Source organism: Cetorhinus maximus, chromosome 16 (genome assembly GCF_964194155.1).
Source record: "Cetorhinus maximus chromosome 16, sCetMax3.hap1.1, whole genome shotgun sequence".
Classification (NCBI taxonomy): domain Eukaryota; kingdom Metazoa; phylum Chordata; class Chondrichthyes; order Lamniformes; family Cetorhinidae; genus Cetorhinus; species Cetorhinus maximus.
The window spans coordinates 12937442-12953383 of record NC_135894.1 but is presented as its reverse complement, the minus strand read 5'-3'; the positions used below and the strand labels follow the sequence as shown (position 1 = coordinate 12953383).

Genomic DNA, 15942 nt, shown 5'->3' with positions numbered 1-15942 from the left:
TGGTTGGTTCAAACGTTTTAAAGAAATGTTGCTATTTGCATATCTTTAAAAGGAACTGGTGAAGCAGCTAGTGCCAACACTGAAGCGGCTAATGAATTCCCTGCCTATGTGAAGAAATTTATTGAAGAACGTGGCTACTTACCAAAACAAGGCTTTAGAATTGATGAGATGGGGGGTGGGGGGGGGTTTATTGGAATCATATGCCACATAGAACATACATCTCCAAAGAGAAGACAGTGCTAGGATTTAAACACATAGTGAAGACTCTATGGCGCAGACTGGTTTTGTCAAGAAACAGTTAAACTTTATTAGAGACATTTTCAGTGCTTGCACCCTTGGCCAGATCTCTCATCGGAAAAGCACCTCCCCACCACCCCCCCACCCCCACCCCCCACCTCCACCCCCCAATTGCCCACACTAAGAGCTCACTGGTCGAAGATCCACAGTGCATCACATGACCCGTGATAGGCAGGAGGGAGTGACTATACATCCAGTTATCACATTTCCTTCCCCTTTAGTTTTTTTTTACAATTACTCTTTACAGAAAAAGATTTAAACAATCCAACAAACAAATATACAATTTCGGGTGATTATAAATCAAGCCCCTGAGGTGCTCCTCTTATACAGCTAGAGAAACATAGCTCAACCACTGGAGGTTCCTGAACAGGATCTGGAAGCTGGAATATGAGCCATATCATTGCAGCTGGGCAGTTCAGAATTTGGCAACTCTTCTGGAACATCTGGAATGTCTGTTCTAGGGCGATCACATACCTCAGAAGTCGATGGCTCAATGTTAATCACAGGTTAGAATCATAGAGTCATAGAGGTCTACAGCATAGAAAAAGGCCCTTCGGCCCATCGAGTCTGCGCCGTCAAACAACTACCTAACTATTCTAATTCCATTTGCCAGCACTAGGCCCATAGCCTTGTATGCCATGGCATTGCAAGTGCACATCCAAATACCCCTTAAATGTTATGAGGATTTCTGCCTTTACCACCCTTTCAGGCAGTGGGTTCCAGATTCCCACCACCCTCTGGGTGAAACAATTCTTCCTCACATCCCCTCTAAACCTCCTGCCCTTACCTTAAATCTATGCCCCCTGGTTATTGATCCCTCCACCAAGGGGAAAAGCTCCTTCCTGTCTACCCTATCTATGCACCTCATAATTTTATACACCTGAATCATGTCCTCCCTCAATCTCCTCTGCTCCAGGGAAAATATCCCCCGTCTATCCAATCTCCCCATATAACCAAAACTCTCTTGCCCAGGCAACATCCTGGTAAATCTCCTCTGCACTCTCTCTAGTACAATCACATCCTTCCAATAATGCGGATTCCAGAACTGCATGCAATACTCTAGCTAACTCTTGGCCTAACCAGCGTTTTATACAGTTCCAGCATAACCTCCTTGCTCTTCTTATATTCTATGCCTCAACTAATAAAGGCCAGTATCCCATATGCCTTCTTAACCACCTTATCTACCTATCCCACTACCTTAAGGGACCGGTGGACATGCACACCAAGGTCCCTCCGATCCTCGGTACTTCCCAGGGTCCAACCATTCATCGTGTATTCCCGTGCCTTGTTTCTCCTTCCCAAGTGCATCACCTCACACTTATCCAGATTAAATTCTATTTGCCACTGACCATCTGACCGGCCCGTCTATATCTTCCTGTAATCTAAGGCTATCCTCCTCTCTATTTACCATAATCAGTTAATTGTTGGAATGTCTCTCTGGATGTGATCTACGTGCTTACGGATGATTCTATCTCCCACTTGTACTCGGAAAGATAATGCACCAGTCTCTGAAACAATGGCTCCCACAGCCTATTGAAGTCCCACTGCTGAAATTTTGCACATATACCAGGTCACCTACACTGAATATGCAAGCTTTACTATGTACGTCATGGTTAAATTTCTGATTACTCTGGTTCCGCGCTACCTTCCCCTCTAAATTTGGAAACACCAAGTGTAAATGTGTACTCAAATGGTGTTTCGTTAATAACTCTGAAGACGTTGAACCTATAGTCAAATGTAGCGTTGTATGATAACCGAAGAGAAACCGGGAAAGTCAAGATTGCAGAGTGCCTTCTGGTAGCTTTCTCGTATTAGACTTAAAGGTTTGTACTGCCCTCTCGGCTAGGCCATTCGATGAGGGATGCCAAGGGGCTGTTTCTATATGGCGGATTCCATTGAGATCCATAAATTTCTGAAACTGTGCTGGTAAAGGCTATACCATTATTAGAAACAACAATTTCAGGTAGGCCATGTAGGCTGAATTAGTGACTTAGCTTCTCAATAGTTGCATTCAACATTGGCAATTTGACTTCGTACACATCCATCCATTTTGAATGTGCATCTACAATTAACAAGAACATGGTGCCCAAGAATGGTCCCATGTACTTGATATGTAGTCGAACCCAGGGTCAACCAGACCACTGCCACGGATGCAGGGGGGCTGAAACAGGCACTTTCTGTTGTTGCTGACAGTGGGAGACAGTACTTGACCATGCTTTTAATGTCAGTGTCAATGCCTGGCCACCATACATAGCTTCGCGCAGGCATTTTCATCTTTGATATGCCTGGATGCGCACCGTGGAGCTCTGTCAAGAGTGGCTCTCTACCTTGTGATGGGACCACAACTTTTGAACCCCACAACATAATTCCATCTTGACAGTTTAGTTTCGTGTTTCTAACATGGGATGGTCTCAATTCTTCAGATACAGGCAAGTTTGACCATCCTTGCAAAACAAAGTCTCTGACTTTCGACAATATTGGTTCTCTGTTCATCCAATTTCTAATTTGTTTCACACACACAGGCGAAGAATCTAATTAATTCAGTAATAGCACTAATTCTTGTGGAACGGGAGTATTTACAATTGGCAGATGATGTGTGCCAGGTGGACCAAATCCACAAGGGAAACTTGGTCTTGCTATCACAACGATTTTGCAATTTGTATTTATTATGATAAGATGTATGCACTGAAATCAGAATTAATAAGTCCACCAAGACCAAGAGATTTAAAAATTAAATTAAATTATTTATTAACAATGTAAAAGACCTCAAGCACATAAATAAGAGTACAATTATTTACTACTATAAAAAATCTCAAAATTCCTAATTAACCTGACCCCCAGTTACACCCCTTTTAAGGCAACAGTCCAAAATAGATTTAAGATTTAAAACGGAGCCAGCAAGTTAACAATACCTACTTGACAGTGGAATTTCAAATGGCTTTTCCCCAACTTCGGTTTTGTTATATAGCAGATTTATGCACAAATGGCTGGAGGCTTCATTAAGGCTATTTCACACACTCCTGTTAGATCTTACATGGCCTTCTCCCACATAGCCTTTCATTCTCCTTCATATACGTTTCTCTCTTTTTAATACGTAAATTCTATCATTCCATATTTTGTCTTTGAAACTTTATCTTCCTCATAATATAAAAACTTTCATGTTACCCATATTGTCAGTAACCTTTTAGAAAAATAAACACACTCCTTAGCCTTGCTTATCAGGCCCAACTATACTTACCCTCATAAACCTACTTCACAATAAACCAGAAAAATATTATGAAAATTATTATATTTTTGTCACACAATACTGTCTGGTGATGGGAGGTGACTGAGTGCATCTGCATTTGCAATGTGTAGAATATGAAAGTATATTCAATTGCAGAATATGAAAGTATATTCATATGTAGGTAATGTCAGAGCTCAGTGTTGCATTCTTGCTGACGCAATTGGTGGAATGGACTTAACCTCACTGAATAATCCCATTAATGGTTTATGGTCCAACACAATGGTAAAAAGTCATCCATGTAAGTACTAGTGAAACCTTTTTTCTTATATACACTGAATAATACTGATAATCCTTTTTCTAACTGAGAATAGTCCTCGCTTGGGAAAAGGTTCTCGAGACATAGCCAATGGGTCTTTCTGATCCACTTTTCATTTTGTGTGATAACACGGCTCCTACACTGCAAGGAGAGACAACACACTTTTTCGATGGGTCATAGTGAACCAAGAAACATGATGAATGCAGCAATTTCTTTACTTTCACAAAGGCTTCTTCCTGTTGTGAACCCCAATACCAACGGTGGTTCTTTTTTTAGCAGCGAGTGTAATGGTGCCAAAACAGTTGACAGGTTGGGTAAGAAGTGGCTAGAGGTGTTGATTATACCCGGGAAGCATTTGAGTTCTGTTACATTGGATGGTGATGGCGCATCTTTTATTGCCTGAACTTTATCTTCTACCGGATGCGTCCATCTTGTGACCTAGGTAAGTGACTTCTGGTGCTTGAAATGTGCATTTTTCCTTCTTCAATTGTACACTGGCTTCCATGAACCTTCTTAGCACCTCCTCCAGGTTGGTCAGGTGTTCTCGGTTGACTTAGTGATAAGAACATCATCTAAATATACGACTATGTGTGGGAGTCCTTGCAAACAACTCTCCATTGTTCTCTGAAAAATAACGCAAGCTGACAAGACTCCAAAGGGTAGATGAGTGTACTGATAGAGACCCATGTGTGTTAATAGTCACGTATTCTCTCGACATGCTATCCAGTTCTAATTGTTGGTAGGTGTGGCTCGTATCCAACTTCGTATAGGACTTGCTTCCAGCCAGCTTGGCACTTAAGTCGTCTATTGTTGGGTACTTATCTAGTTTTGCTGCCTTATTCACAGTAAATTTATAGTCTTCACAGATGTGGTCAGGCTTAACAACTAGAACTATGGGTACGGCCCACTCCGAGAGCTAAAAAGGTTGGGCGATGCCCAGCTTTTCTAACCTGCACAGCTCCACATCCACCTTTTCTTTTAATGTCTAAGGCACAGGTCTGGCCTTAAAGAAACATGGCATTGCCGGAGGATCAACATGTATCTTGGCGTGCATGCCTTTTAACTTCCCGAAAATCCACGTTGTATTTCCTTAGAAGTTCTGGGATTCCCTCTGATTTTAGGTGAAATATCTCAGACCAGTCGAGTTTGATCTTCTGTAGCCGATCCCAACCTAAAAGCCTGGGTTCCTCTCCTTTCACTATTATTACAGGCAGTTGGGCTGTCTGTCACTTGTAAGAGACTGGGACAGTGGTGATGCCCTTTCAGTGAATAATTTCTACAATGTAAGTTCTTAATTTAGCAGTTGTCTGCTCAAAATTTACTGGCTGTCTTCCTTCATTAAGGTACCTGAAAGTGTGCTCTCCTAGCACCGTAGCTGAGACACCAGTATCCGCTTCCATTGTGAGCGGCTTCTCATTCACTTGTACTGTTACTGTAATAGGCTCATTCTTCACAGCAGTCACATTATATAAGGAGTAAACATCAAGAGCAGCAGCTTCAGCCTTTGTTGTACCCATTACTTTTATCATGTTTGTTTGCTGTTTTGCAGACTGCTTTAACTGTGTTCAGCATTGCCTAACCACGTGACCCTTCTTATGACAGTAATGGCATGCCGCCTCTGAATTTACAGGTATCTGCTCGTGGTCACCTCCACATCTATAGCAATTTTGTCTCTAGACCAATGCTGAAGCATTTCTTTAGGCTTCTTAATGTTTCTCAGTGGACATTGAATTGTGCTTGGATTCTGCAGGTCTGGCTTTCGCTCCACACTCGGCGGCAGGTTCCCGCCCAATATGAAGTACGGCAGCATTATCCATGTGTTGCAAAGCCTGCAAATCTCTCGCAGCAGTTTCCATGGCAAGGGAGGTTTCAGGGGCGTGAAACAATTATTGACCCCAGCAAGTAAATCAGTGATGTATGGCATCGTCCTTGATTCCACATACCAATCGATCCCGCGGCATATCGTTTAAAACTCCTCCGAAGTCGCAGTATTCTGTCAACTGCTCGAGGCTCGCTACATAGGTTGCGATGAACTCTCTCGGGTCCTGACTCTTGAGTTGAGCTAAAAGTGCTGCATTATCATAGATGGCTTCGACTGGAAGTGTGTTTTCACTAGGTCCAATAATTTGCTATATTACTTGGAATTGGGCACGCTCGGGGCAGTCAGGTTACGAATTAAGTTATATGCTTTACTGCCGCACACGTTTAAGAGGATCGCTTTCCACTTTTCTTCTGCAGTTATTTCATTCGCTACAAAGTACAATCTGGGGAGCTCAACATACCGGCTCCAATCTTAAATATTAGCATCATATGGATCGATTCTTCCAAACAGCAACATGACTGGTGAGTAGTTTTTTTTAAAATTCGATTTATTCACAGTAACAGGGCGGGGTGCAGAGTCAAAATTGATTTTACCCTCGTCACCAAACGTGATGACTCTATGGAGCAGTCAGATTTCGTCAAAAAACAGTTAAACTTAATTAGAGACATTTTCACATGTCAAAGGTCTCTTAGTTTTTCTGCTCGACAGGGATGCTGCAGGAGATTTCGAGTTTAAGCCCTTAGTGGTGCAGCAGTCAGACACCGAGGATTTTTAAGGGTTATCTGCAAGTCATTTGGCATTCAAATAAAAAAGCCTGCATGACTGGGTACTCTTTTGAGAATGGCTCTCTCTGTATGCCATCCCGGCTTGGAGGGAATATGGCACCAGAGAAAACATCTTCAAGATATTGCATCCTCTTAGATAATGCCCCTGGTCATCCCGTCATTGATGACTTGTCCAAAAATGTCAAGGTAATTTTCCTGCCATCCAGTAGGACTTCATTGCTCTAGTCATGGACCAGGGAGCAGTAGCAACATTCAAGACTTACTACCCATGTCATACCTTCTCCCAGCTCATCAAGGCAACAGGTAGTGAGAATAAGTTAACAGTCAGGGAACTTTGGCATGACTACAACATCCTGAAGGGTATCAACAATATCGCTGATCCATGGGGTGAAGTTACATCATTGCATATGAATTGGTATGTGGTAGAAAGGGTGGCTCAAGTGTCAGCGAGCAGAGAGAATTTCATGATACTGTCCCCAAAGTTCAGTGTGAAATTATCGCCTTGATGAAAGAAGTTGGCTTTGATGAAGTGGTGGAATTCCCGGTGGAATTGCTCGAGTCTCATGAAGGGATGCCCAATGAAGATTTGATGCACTTAGAGAGTTAATGAGCTGACGAAGAGCGCACTGAACATCACCCCCTCAAGTTTAGTTAACAAAGCGTCCGTCATGAGCTTTCCAACTTATCAAAGAGGTAATGGAAATCTTCACCGAGGATGATCCAAACAGAGAGCGCAGTTCCTAACTGCGTGGAGATCAATGATGGCATTAACTGCTACAAGGAGATCTATCAGAAGGAGAAAAAACTGTCCAACACTCCTTGAGTAAATTTTTTAAAAAATTGTAAACAATCCTGGCCCTTTATCCCAATAACTTCACCACTCGCCACTCAGGCCCCACAACCACTAGTGGTGAGATAGACCTACAAAGAGGTCCTAATTGGCCACTCTACCAGAAGACATTGTGACTGGTTTGATAAAAAATGATTAAGATCAAGAGCAAAACCCTGGAAACATGGACCATTTTCCATATCTTGGGAGCCTCCTCTCGTCGATGGCGGGCATAGACGGCAAAATTCACATTACCTCCAATGTGCCAGGGCAGCCTTCAGCCGACTGAGATGTCCTCACAGTATCTCTGAAGAGGTCAAACATCCCCACCAACTCATGGGCAGTTCTGGCTTGTGACCAACCAAAATGGATAAGGTTCATTCAGAACCTACAATCAGCTCATCTACCCAACCCTTCAAGCAAGTCAACCCCATTCCCAAGGGACTGCCTAAGAAGAAAGATGACTGGTGAGTGTAATTTAATTTTATGCCTTATTTTCTTTCAAAAAATACAATAAATGACTAAATACAAGTTACATCAGCTAGGAACGCACAGTACTATACATTATGTTATTGTGTTGTTGGGTTGTAGTTTTAATAACTTCCGAAGACTGTTAGTTGCAAACACTAACTTTATTGTAACACATTTATCGTTATGAGAACACTCCTTTACACTAGCTTCTTTCCATGTTGCTATTTCCTAGACACTCAGATTACAGAATATATGTCACTTCCTTCTATGACATCACAGACTATTGCAGTTAACCCTTGGGGGACTTAATCTAACATACTCCATTAAACAGTATAGCACCTTTTACATTGGTTTTTCTGAGTGAGAAATGTCTGAAAGAACCTAACGTCAGCTTTAACATTGATCCCAATGGGAATTCCCCCGATTCACTTAGTTACAATTTTCAAGAAAACCACCAAAATTTTAAGTGAGTACACAGTGTTCATTTTTCACCTAAAGTTTGGAGACCAGAATACTGTAGCTGTAGCCTAACCAGAGCTTTATAAATATTCAGTATAACTTCCCTGCTTTTGCACTCAATCCTCTGTTTATGAAACCGAAGATCCCATAGGCTTTGCTAATTGATATATATGTCCAAGTTGGGATGCTATGTGATGGAAGGGAATTTGGAGGTGGTGGTGTTCTCATTCACCTGGTATCCTTGTCGTTCTAGGTGGTGGAAGGTGGGTTTTGAAGGTAATGCTCAAAAAGCTTTAAGAAGTTGCTACAATACATCCTATAGATAACACACCAGTGGATGTTTAGACTAGTCGGTGAGGTGGTGATTAGTGGATTTCCTTCAATGTTGAAATATAGAATATTCCATCATACCTCCGATTTCCACCTTGTAGGTGCTGGGGAGTTAGGTGGTGATCTACTCGCTGCAGAGTACCCAGCCTCTTCTAGTAGCCTCAGTATTTATATGGCTGGTCCAGCTCATTGTCCAACTTTATACACTCGCCCCAGTTCTCTCGCATATGCCACCATTACTTAGAGTATTCTGTAACATCCATTGCTCACAATCTTCAGCATTGGGGTTGGGAGCTTTCCTGATGGCTGTTTGTTGCCAAGCTATTAAGGACCAAGGTGGCGTCAGGTTTGGTTCCTAGTTGCTGCTAAGTTTGTTGCCACTAGGCCTCAGAGCCTAAGAATTGGGAAGGAGGAAAATAAAAACAGTACCTCTTCCCGCTTACTAAAGCGCTACATCTAATGAAAGCGTGTATATGGGATGTCAGGAGAATGGCAGAATTAGGCTTGGTGCCCACTGTGCTCGAACGCTGACATTTACTTTGTAAGAGAAGGAAGAAAAGTTCCAAGAAGAAGAATGGAAAAAAGAATGTTAAATAAATTCCCAAGACTAGGATAATTAAAACAGATAAAAAGCATTGTGCCCGACACAGCTCCAAATATTTCCCATGGAAACTCATTGGTGAAAGAAGTTCACACATAGCAGGGTATTCCAGCCCGTTTTATAGCAAGTGGTCAGTCAGTTTGTCTGAAGGCATGTCTAAAGAGAGATGCCAAACCATTCAGTTCAAATACAAACATGTGGTTTGAATGTTTATATGTTTGATTTTCAGCTTAACAGACTGTTATTTAAATCCATGAGACCCTGGGAGCAGTTCTTAAAATTTACATGCAAATTGTATTCAGTAGAAACTATTAATTACACTTTACATAGCCGACACAGCGGAGGTTAATCTCACGTTTCTCAGGCAACACGTGTCAACGTGTTTGTCTCCAGTATATGAAAAACATCTGTCTGAAAAAGAGTTGATGAAATAAAAGCAAAAAACTGCGGATGCTGGAAATCCAAAACAAAAACAAAAATACCTGGAAAAACTCAGCAGGTCTGGCAGCATCTACGGAGAGGAACACAGTTAACGTTTAGAGTCCGAATGACCCTTCAACAGAACTAAGTAAAGATAGAAGAGAGGTGAAATATAAGCTGGTTTAAGGGGGGATGGGACAAGTAGAGCTGGATAGAGGGCCAGTGATAGGTGGAGATAACCAAAAGATGTCACAGACAAAAGGACAAAGAGGTGTTGAAGGTGGTGATATTATCTAAGGAATGTGTTAATAACGGTAGAAAGCAGGACAAGCAAGGTACAGATAGCCCTAGTGGGGGTGGGGTGGGGGGAAGGAATCGAAAAAGGCTAAAAGGTAGAGATAAAACAATGGATGGAAATACATTTAAAAATAATGGAAATAGGTGGGAAAATAAAAATCTATATAAATTATTGGGAAAAAAGGGGGGGGGAGATCAGAAAGGGGGTGGGGATGGAGGAGAGAGTTCATGATCTAAAATTGTTGTGCGTTCCTCTCCGCAGATGCTGCCAGACCTGCTGAGTTTTTCCAGGTATTTTTGTTTTTGTTTAAGAGTTGATGAGAGTTAGCTAAGCTTAGTAGCATTGGTCAGAAAAGGGATAAAAAGTAAAGTATAATTTTACATTGAAGTTAGAAATTATTTTCTGTTATAATGTTGAGTTTCTTGAAGATTAATGACCCCTGAAAAAAAAACCTGGCTTGTAACTGCCACTATTAACTTGCTCTATTATTGTTTAATAAATATATTTGTTGGGTAACACCTATTACAAAGGTCCAATATAAGTGTTACCCAAAGGCAAGAAAAATCCCAGGAATATAGGATAGCAGGAGAAGCAGAGATATTGTACAAAAGGGATCTATATTATTTTTCTGTGCAAGCTATGAATTTTACCTAAATATCAGAGCAAGGGAAAAGACTCTCTCAGATACAGGGACTAACGCTCACCTACACGAGTAGGTGACTAAAACAGTAAAAATGAAGTCCTAAACATAACACCTTGCACAGAACTTAGCGTGGTCAGCTTCATTGCAATATGACTAGAAGTAACTACCTCCATATTTGTCATTGATTTCATTGGGTCTTAATTTTAAAAAGATTTTGTAGTGAAATGGTTTCATAGCCTGTGTTATTGAAACAGAAATTCTGGGGGGGGCGGTTGGGGTGGGGAGGACTGGGGGAGGAGTTTCATAATTGGCATTCCTGGCTGTGACATCATTTCTGAGAAATTAGACTATGGCTCAGGCATTAAGGAAATGGAAGTTAATTGGGAGCTGAGATTTCAGCCTGTGGTCAATCTTCAGTTCTATGAAAGCAGAAGAGAGAACAGAATTGGATTGGGGTGTAAAGCAGTGTTTAAGTTGACTGAAAAGGACTAACATTGTAAAGCTGTGCCTGAACATCTCAGATTCTCTGTGGAGCCGAGTCATTTCTATCAAAGCCCACCATACCATTGACCAGGATGATTTGAGTGGTCGGATGAAAGAGACTCGAAGTCTAGGCCACCAGTACTGTCGTGACCCAGGAGTGAGAGGTTCCACAGAAATACGCCGCGTTGGAGATAAGGTTGTCTGTGGATCTCAGAGGGAGCAGAGCGGTTGTTGGAGGCTACTTGTGGGTTAGACCTGGCGCGAGGATGAATGGCTGTACCCACTGGAGTGCTGGGAAGGACTTTGGGGATCACTTATGCCCAGTGCTGACTGAGGAACGTGAGAGATTAACCTGCTGTATCAGCTATTTCAAGTGTAGTTTATAGTTTCTACTGAACACAATTTGCCTGTAAACTTATGTTTAATCTATGTTGATTTTAGTTTACTGTAACAATTGAAGTTTTTTAAAAAGGGAAATCCTGTCCCTTGGGGTTTATTCTATTGAGGTATTTTTTGGGAAGTTTGATTCTTCATGTTACTGGTCTCCACAGGGATTTTAACAGTTTACGTGTAGAATTTTTATCAAACACTTTCTCAAAATCCAAGTATCCAACTGATAGCCTCGCTTCATTAATTAATTACCTGCCAAAACATTTCATTTGAAGTGTGGTTTAATCTATTGCTTCTAAATCTTTGATGACTGGATTTTATGCTTTTTGCACTCTTCAGCTGAGCACAGATCCTATGAAGTGTTACTTCAAGAATCCAGATTATAGTGGAAATTGATCATGATATATAAAACAAAAAAAAACAGGGATAATCTTGGAAATGTACGTGTTTACAGGTTTTTTGCATTTATTTTGTCCCAAGTTTTAAAGGAAATAAAACTTTTCCCTCCTTTTCCTTCACTCTGGAGAGCATGTGTCCCGAGCATGTACCTCCCTCCAACTTGACAGGTTACTGGCCTGTTCACCAATACTGTTGTACACTTGACCACTGGGAGATATGCATGCAGTCTGAAGTAATTAATTGTCACATTTTTCTTGGCTATATGTAGAGAAATTCCATGAATGAATGACCAAGGATGTGCGGAAATCATTTACATTTGTGCCATGGCCTAACCATTGCACCGTCTCTAACTTTTCATTATTAATAATTAATCACTTAAGTTAGAAAATCTTGTCCTCTTCAAGTACTTACCTGCTTTCAATAAGCAGAATGCATCTTTAGGAGTGTGGTATTCACCTGGTATTTGTTTGGAACTAGCATTTGTGCTCAGGTTTAAATCTGCAAAACAAATGCAAAGATTTGTACAAATTTTGCATCAGTTTGTTTGCCCCATTCTCTTTCCCCCGTCTCGATTTATTACCACTTGCTCATCCTCACTCAGTGGCCTACATATGGACTGAAAAATGGTGACAGAAGTGATGATTTGACAGAAGTGATGATTCAAGCAGACTGAGTTAGCTTCTGCTAACTCTTCTCTTGGTCCAACTGCTCATGGTGAAATGTCTCCTAGTGTTATACAGAGAGATGAATAAAACTTATCCAACTGCAGCAAATTATTTCTCATAGTAATTTTGGTCAAGAGTAGCCTAGTATAAAGATGCTCAAGAGTATTTGCTTTAACATTTTGGCCGGTTCAATTTCCTCTGATGTATAACAAGACTCCCAATCAGAACAAAGTTGGTACATAAATATGATTTAATGGGTGCATTACAATTATAATAAAACTCGACATTTCACAAAATTCAACATATCATAATAAATCAGTTGGCCACAAGGCAAGCTATTTTTCATCTGATGGAACCACAGGCTAAAGTACTGAACATCTGCAATCCTTCAATACTCTCATTTTACTTGATGTTAAAATTGATGTGCACTTCCTTATTTTAGAAATAGAGCAAAAACTCCCTCAGATGCCTCAACAAATCTTAATAATGAAACCAGACAGGCTGGAACGTTCCCAGGTTTGATACCAGATCTGTGCAGTTAGGTGACCTCAACTGGCCGGGGTACCTATAGGGAAAACAAATCTTCCAAAATGCACTTGTGATATCCACTTTGGTTAGATAGCCTGGTAATGGTCAATGCTCAAGATCACACACAAAAAAAACAAGCTACCCAAACGCATATAACACTCAGGTAAGAACATCCCAGCAAGGGGAGGGGAGAAGACAGGCTGTTGGGGAACAAAAAGCCGAGTGAATTCCCAATTGCTCAGCAAATTCAGCCAGTGAGTCAAGCCATCGGGCTGGGTTTTACAGGGTGTTGTGGTCCCCGACAGCCTGGCTAAAAAGTTGCTGACAAGGCCACTCATTATAGTGATGGTTTCCCCACAGCAATTTAACTTTAGGAGCAGAGTAAATTGCTTTAAGGTAAGGCTTCCAACCCGATCTCGGAAAGGAATTCCCTCCTTAGAGAGCTACCAGCCAATTGGATGGCCGGCAGCCCTGAAGTGACAGCAGCCTCAGACAGGAGCAGTGGGCACTGCTGGGGCTGCAGCCAGTCCTGACAGATAGCAGCCCACACTCCAGTAAGTCCAGGCAATCACCACAGCCATGCTGGCAGGCCCCAGCAAGGATGGGGGGTGGGGAGAAGATGGCATGGGGAGCCAGGTTTGAGGAGTTGGGGAAGAGAGTAAAGGGGGAAGGATGACCTTTGGGGAGGAGTGGTGCCTCTGATGGTCACCAGGGACCCACACAAGGAGGTTCCCCCACCTTGTCTGACACCAACCCACACAGCTGAAGCTCCAAAGCTGTTGGGCCTCCCCCTGCTGCGGGTAAAATACTGGCAGAGCAGGATGAGGTCCTTAACTGGCTCAAGCGCAGATAGCCTGCCTGATGCCTCCACTACCAGCCACCGATCACCCCCCACCTCTGTCATAAAATTTGAGATGGGTTGCGGGCAGGTGGGTAGGTGGTGGGAAGGCCATGCGCTTAATTCTATGAACCCCCCGCCCCTCCTGCCTTCAAACCTGTGGGCAAGGGGAAAATAAAATACAGCTCATAGAGCCAAATTAGAAAGCTTCCAGGTCCAGTACCTGGTACATGTGGAGTTCGTTAGCTAAATTTATATAATTGCTTTTCATTAGGAAGAGAGGAGAAAGGCCAAGGTGGCGTACACCTCCTCACCCCAGTCCCAATACACTGAATCCAAGTTAAAGTTGGGACTGGGGTTAAGAGTAAATCCCCGCTATATTTCAAAGATGGAGAGGAAATGACGTGGAACTAAGCATTGGTCACTTCCTTATTAAATTTGTGTTTTTGGGGAGACGGGGATGGAGGGAGGACTTGACTTTTTAAAATGTAGCCGAATATATCCCATTCATCTTTACAAGTGAACTTTGTAAACCAAGCAGGGAGCCTCGTCAATTAGGGGCTTGGGTCAAGAGTATGTGTAGAGGTCTGTGTACCCGGTTTGTGGTGCTCCCAAATGTTCTGACCATCCAGATTGCTTGTTACAAATCCAAGGAACTGAGACCCATGCAGAATCTCGGCCTTTGGCTACTCACTCTGCTGTTTCTTTTATATTCACTTAATGATATCTCGGCAACACATCATTTGGGGCTCTGGACGGCACCAACAAAATAAACTATTTACCCTCTGATGACAGAACCCCCCCCACACACACACACAATCATCACTTCCCAATTCTTCATATGTGCACTGTTACATCCACAAGTTCCTGAGAAGGGGGCCAAGCCAATGCGATTGGTTCGAGGTGAAGTACTTCATCACTAGAAGAAAGAGAAACCTAAACAAATGACACTGTAGAAATACAGAGAGGTAATTCCTAACGTTTGTACCTGGTTTGTCAGTGTAGAAGTGCTGTTCTGGCTGCTGGACGGTACTTGCAGGTAATTTAGTTGGCATCGATTCAGCTACGATATTCTCCTGATCAGAAAAAAAATTGTAATATTCATTACTGTTTTTGCCAAATTCTGTAATATAGAATCCTTATGTTACATCAAATACCACCAGATATATAGGTGGGGTGGGAGAGCAGGCATGGAGAAGGAGGTCAATCAAGTTCATAAAGGAAAAGAATGCGTTTATAGAATGCAATAAAAAATGCACCTGCCATAAATATCAAACATCTCAAAGCTACTAATATAATGAATTCAAAACAAAAACAAAAATACCTGGAAAAACTCAGCAGGCCTGGCAGCATCTGCAGAGAGGGACACAGTTAAACTGTGTCCCTCTCCCGCAGATGCTGCCAGTTAAACTGTGTCCCTCTCCCGCAGATGCTGCCAGTTAAACTGTGTCCCTCTCCCGCAGATGCTGCCAGTTAAACTGTGTCCCTCTCCCGCAGATGCTGCCAGTTAAACTGTGTCCCTCTCCCGCAGATGCTGCCAGTTAAACTGTGTCCCTCTCCCGCAGATGCTGCCAGTTAAACTGTGTCCCTCTCCCGCAGATGCTGCCAGTTAAACTGTGTCCCTCTCCGCAGATGCTGCCAGACCTGCTGAGTTTTTCCAGGTATTTTTGTTTTTGTTTTGGATTTCCAGCATCCGCAGTTTTTTGCTTTTATAATATAATTGATCATCCTAAACACAAACATGACAGAACAGCAATTTCTGTAAGCGATTGATTGTTGTTTTTTAAAGTGGTAATGGTTGAACACTGTGCAGGATCCCTGCTCTTCTGCACATGGTCGGAGTTTCCTCTAACATTTCTGCTGGTTATGATACACCAAGGTGTAGACCTCATTGCCTTTGGTGTCACTGCCACGCAGCGCATTACACAGGGAGTTCACCTCCCTCTTCTCCATAGTTTGGGTCACAACAACCTGCTACTGGTTGTTTTGCAAACCCCCACCTTGACCACGCCCTCCCAACACAAATCACGGGTAAGCAGGATTGCAAGAAGGAACCAAATACTTTAAGGAATTGTTCACCTGAACTCTCATTTACTGTTTGTTTTTATTCATTCACACGATTGAGCAACACTGACAAGGCCA

The 15942-nt window shown here is 42.3% G+C and overlaps 1 protein-coding gene across 4 annotated transcripts in view; it reads right to left on the bottom strand.

Moving 5' to 3' along the window:
• reps2 (RALBP1 associated Eps domain containing 2) overlaps nucleotides 1-15942 on the bottom strand; it is a 216450-nt gene that overhangs the window by 50646 nt on the left and 149862 nt on the right. For 3 of the 4 annotated variants that reach the window (XM_078559376.1, XM_078559375.1, XM_078559378.1), the window contains 2 exons: nucleotides 14789-14876; nucleotides 12181-12267 (listed from right to left, as the gene is read on the bottom strand). In XM_078559376.1, the coding sequence (XP_078415502.1) occupies nucleotides 12181-12267; nucleotides 14789-14876 (175 nt within the window). The remainder of the gene's footprint in view (nucleotides 1-12180; nucleotides 12268-14788; nucleotides 14877-15942) is intronic. The other variant, XM_078559377.1, reaches the window with a different exon arrangement.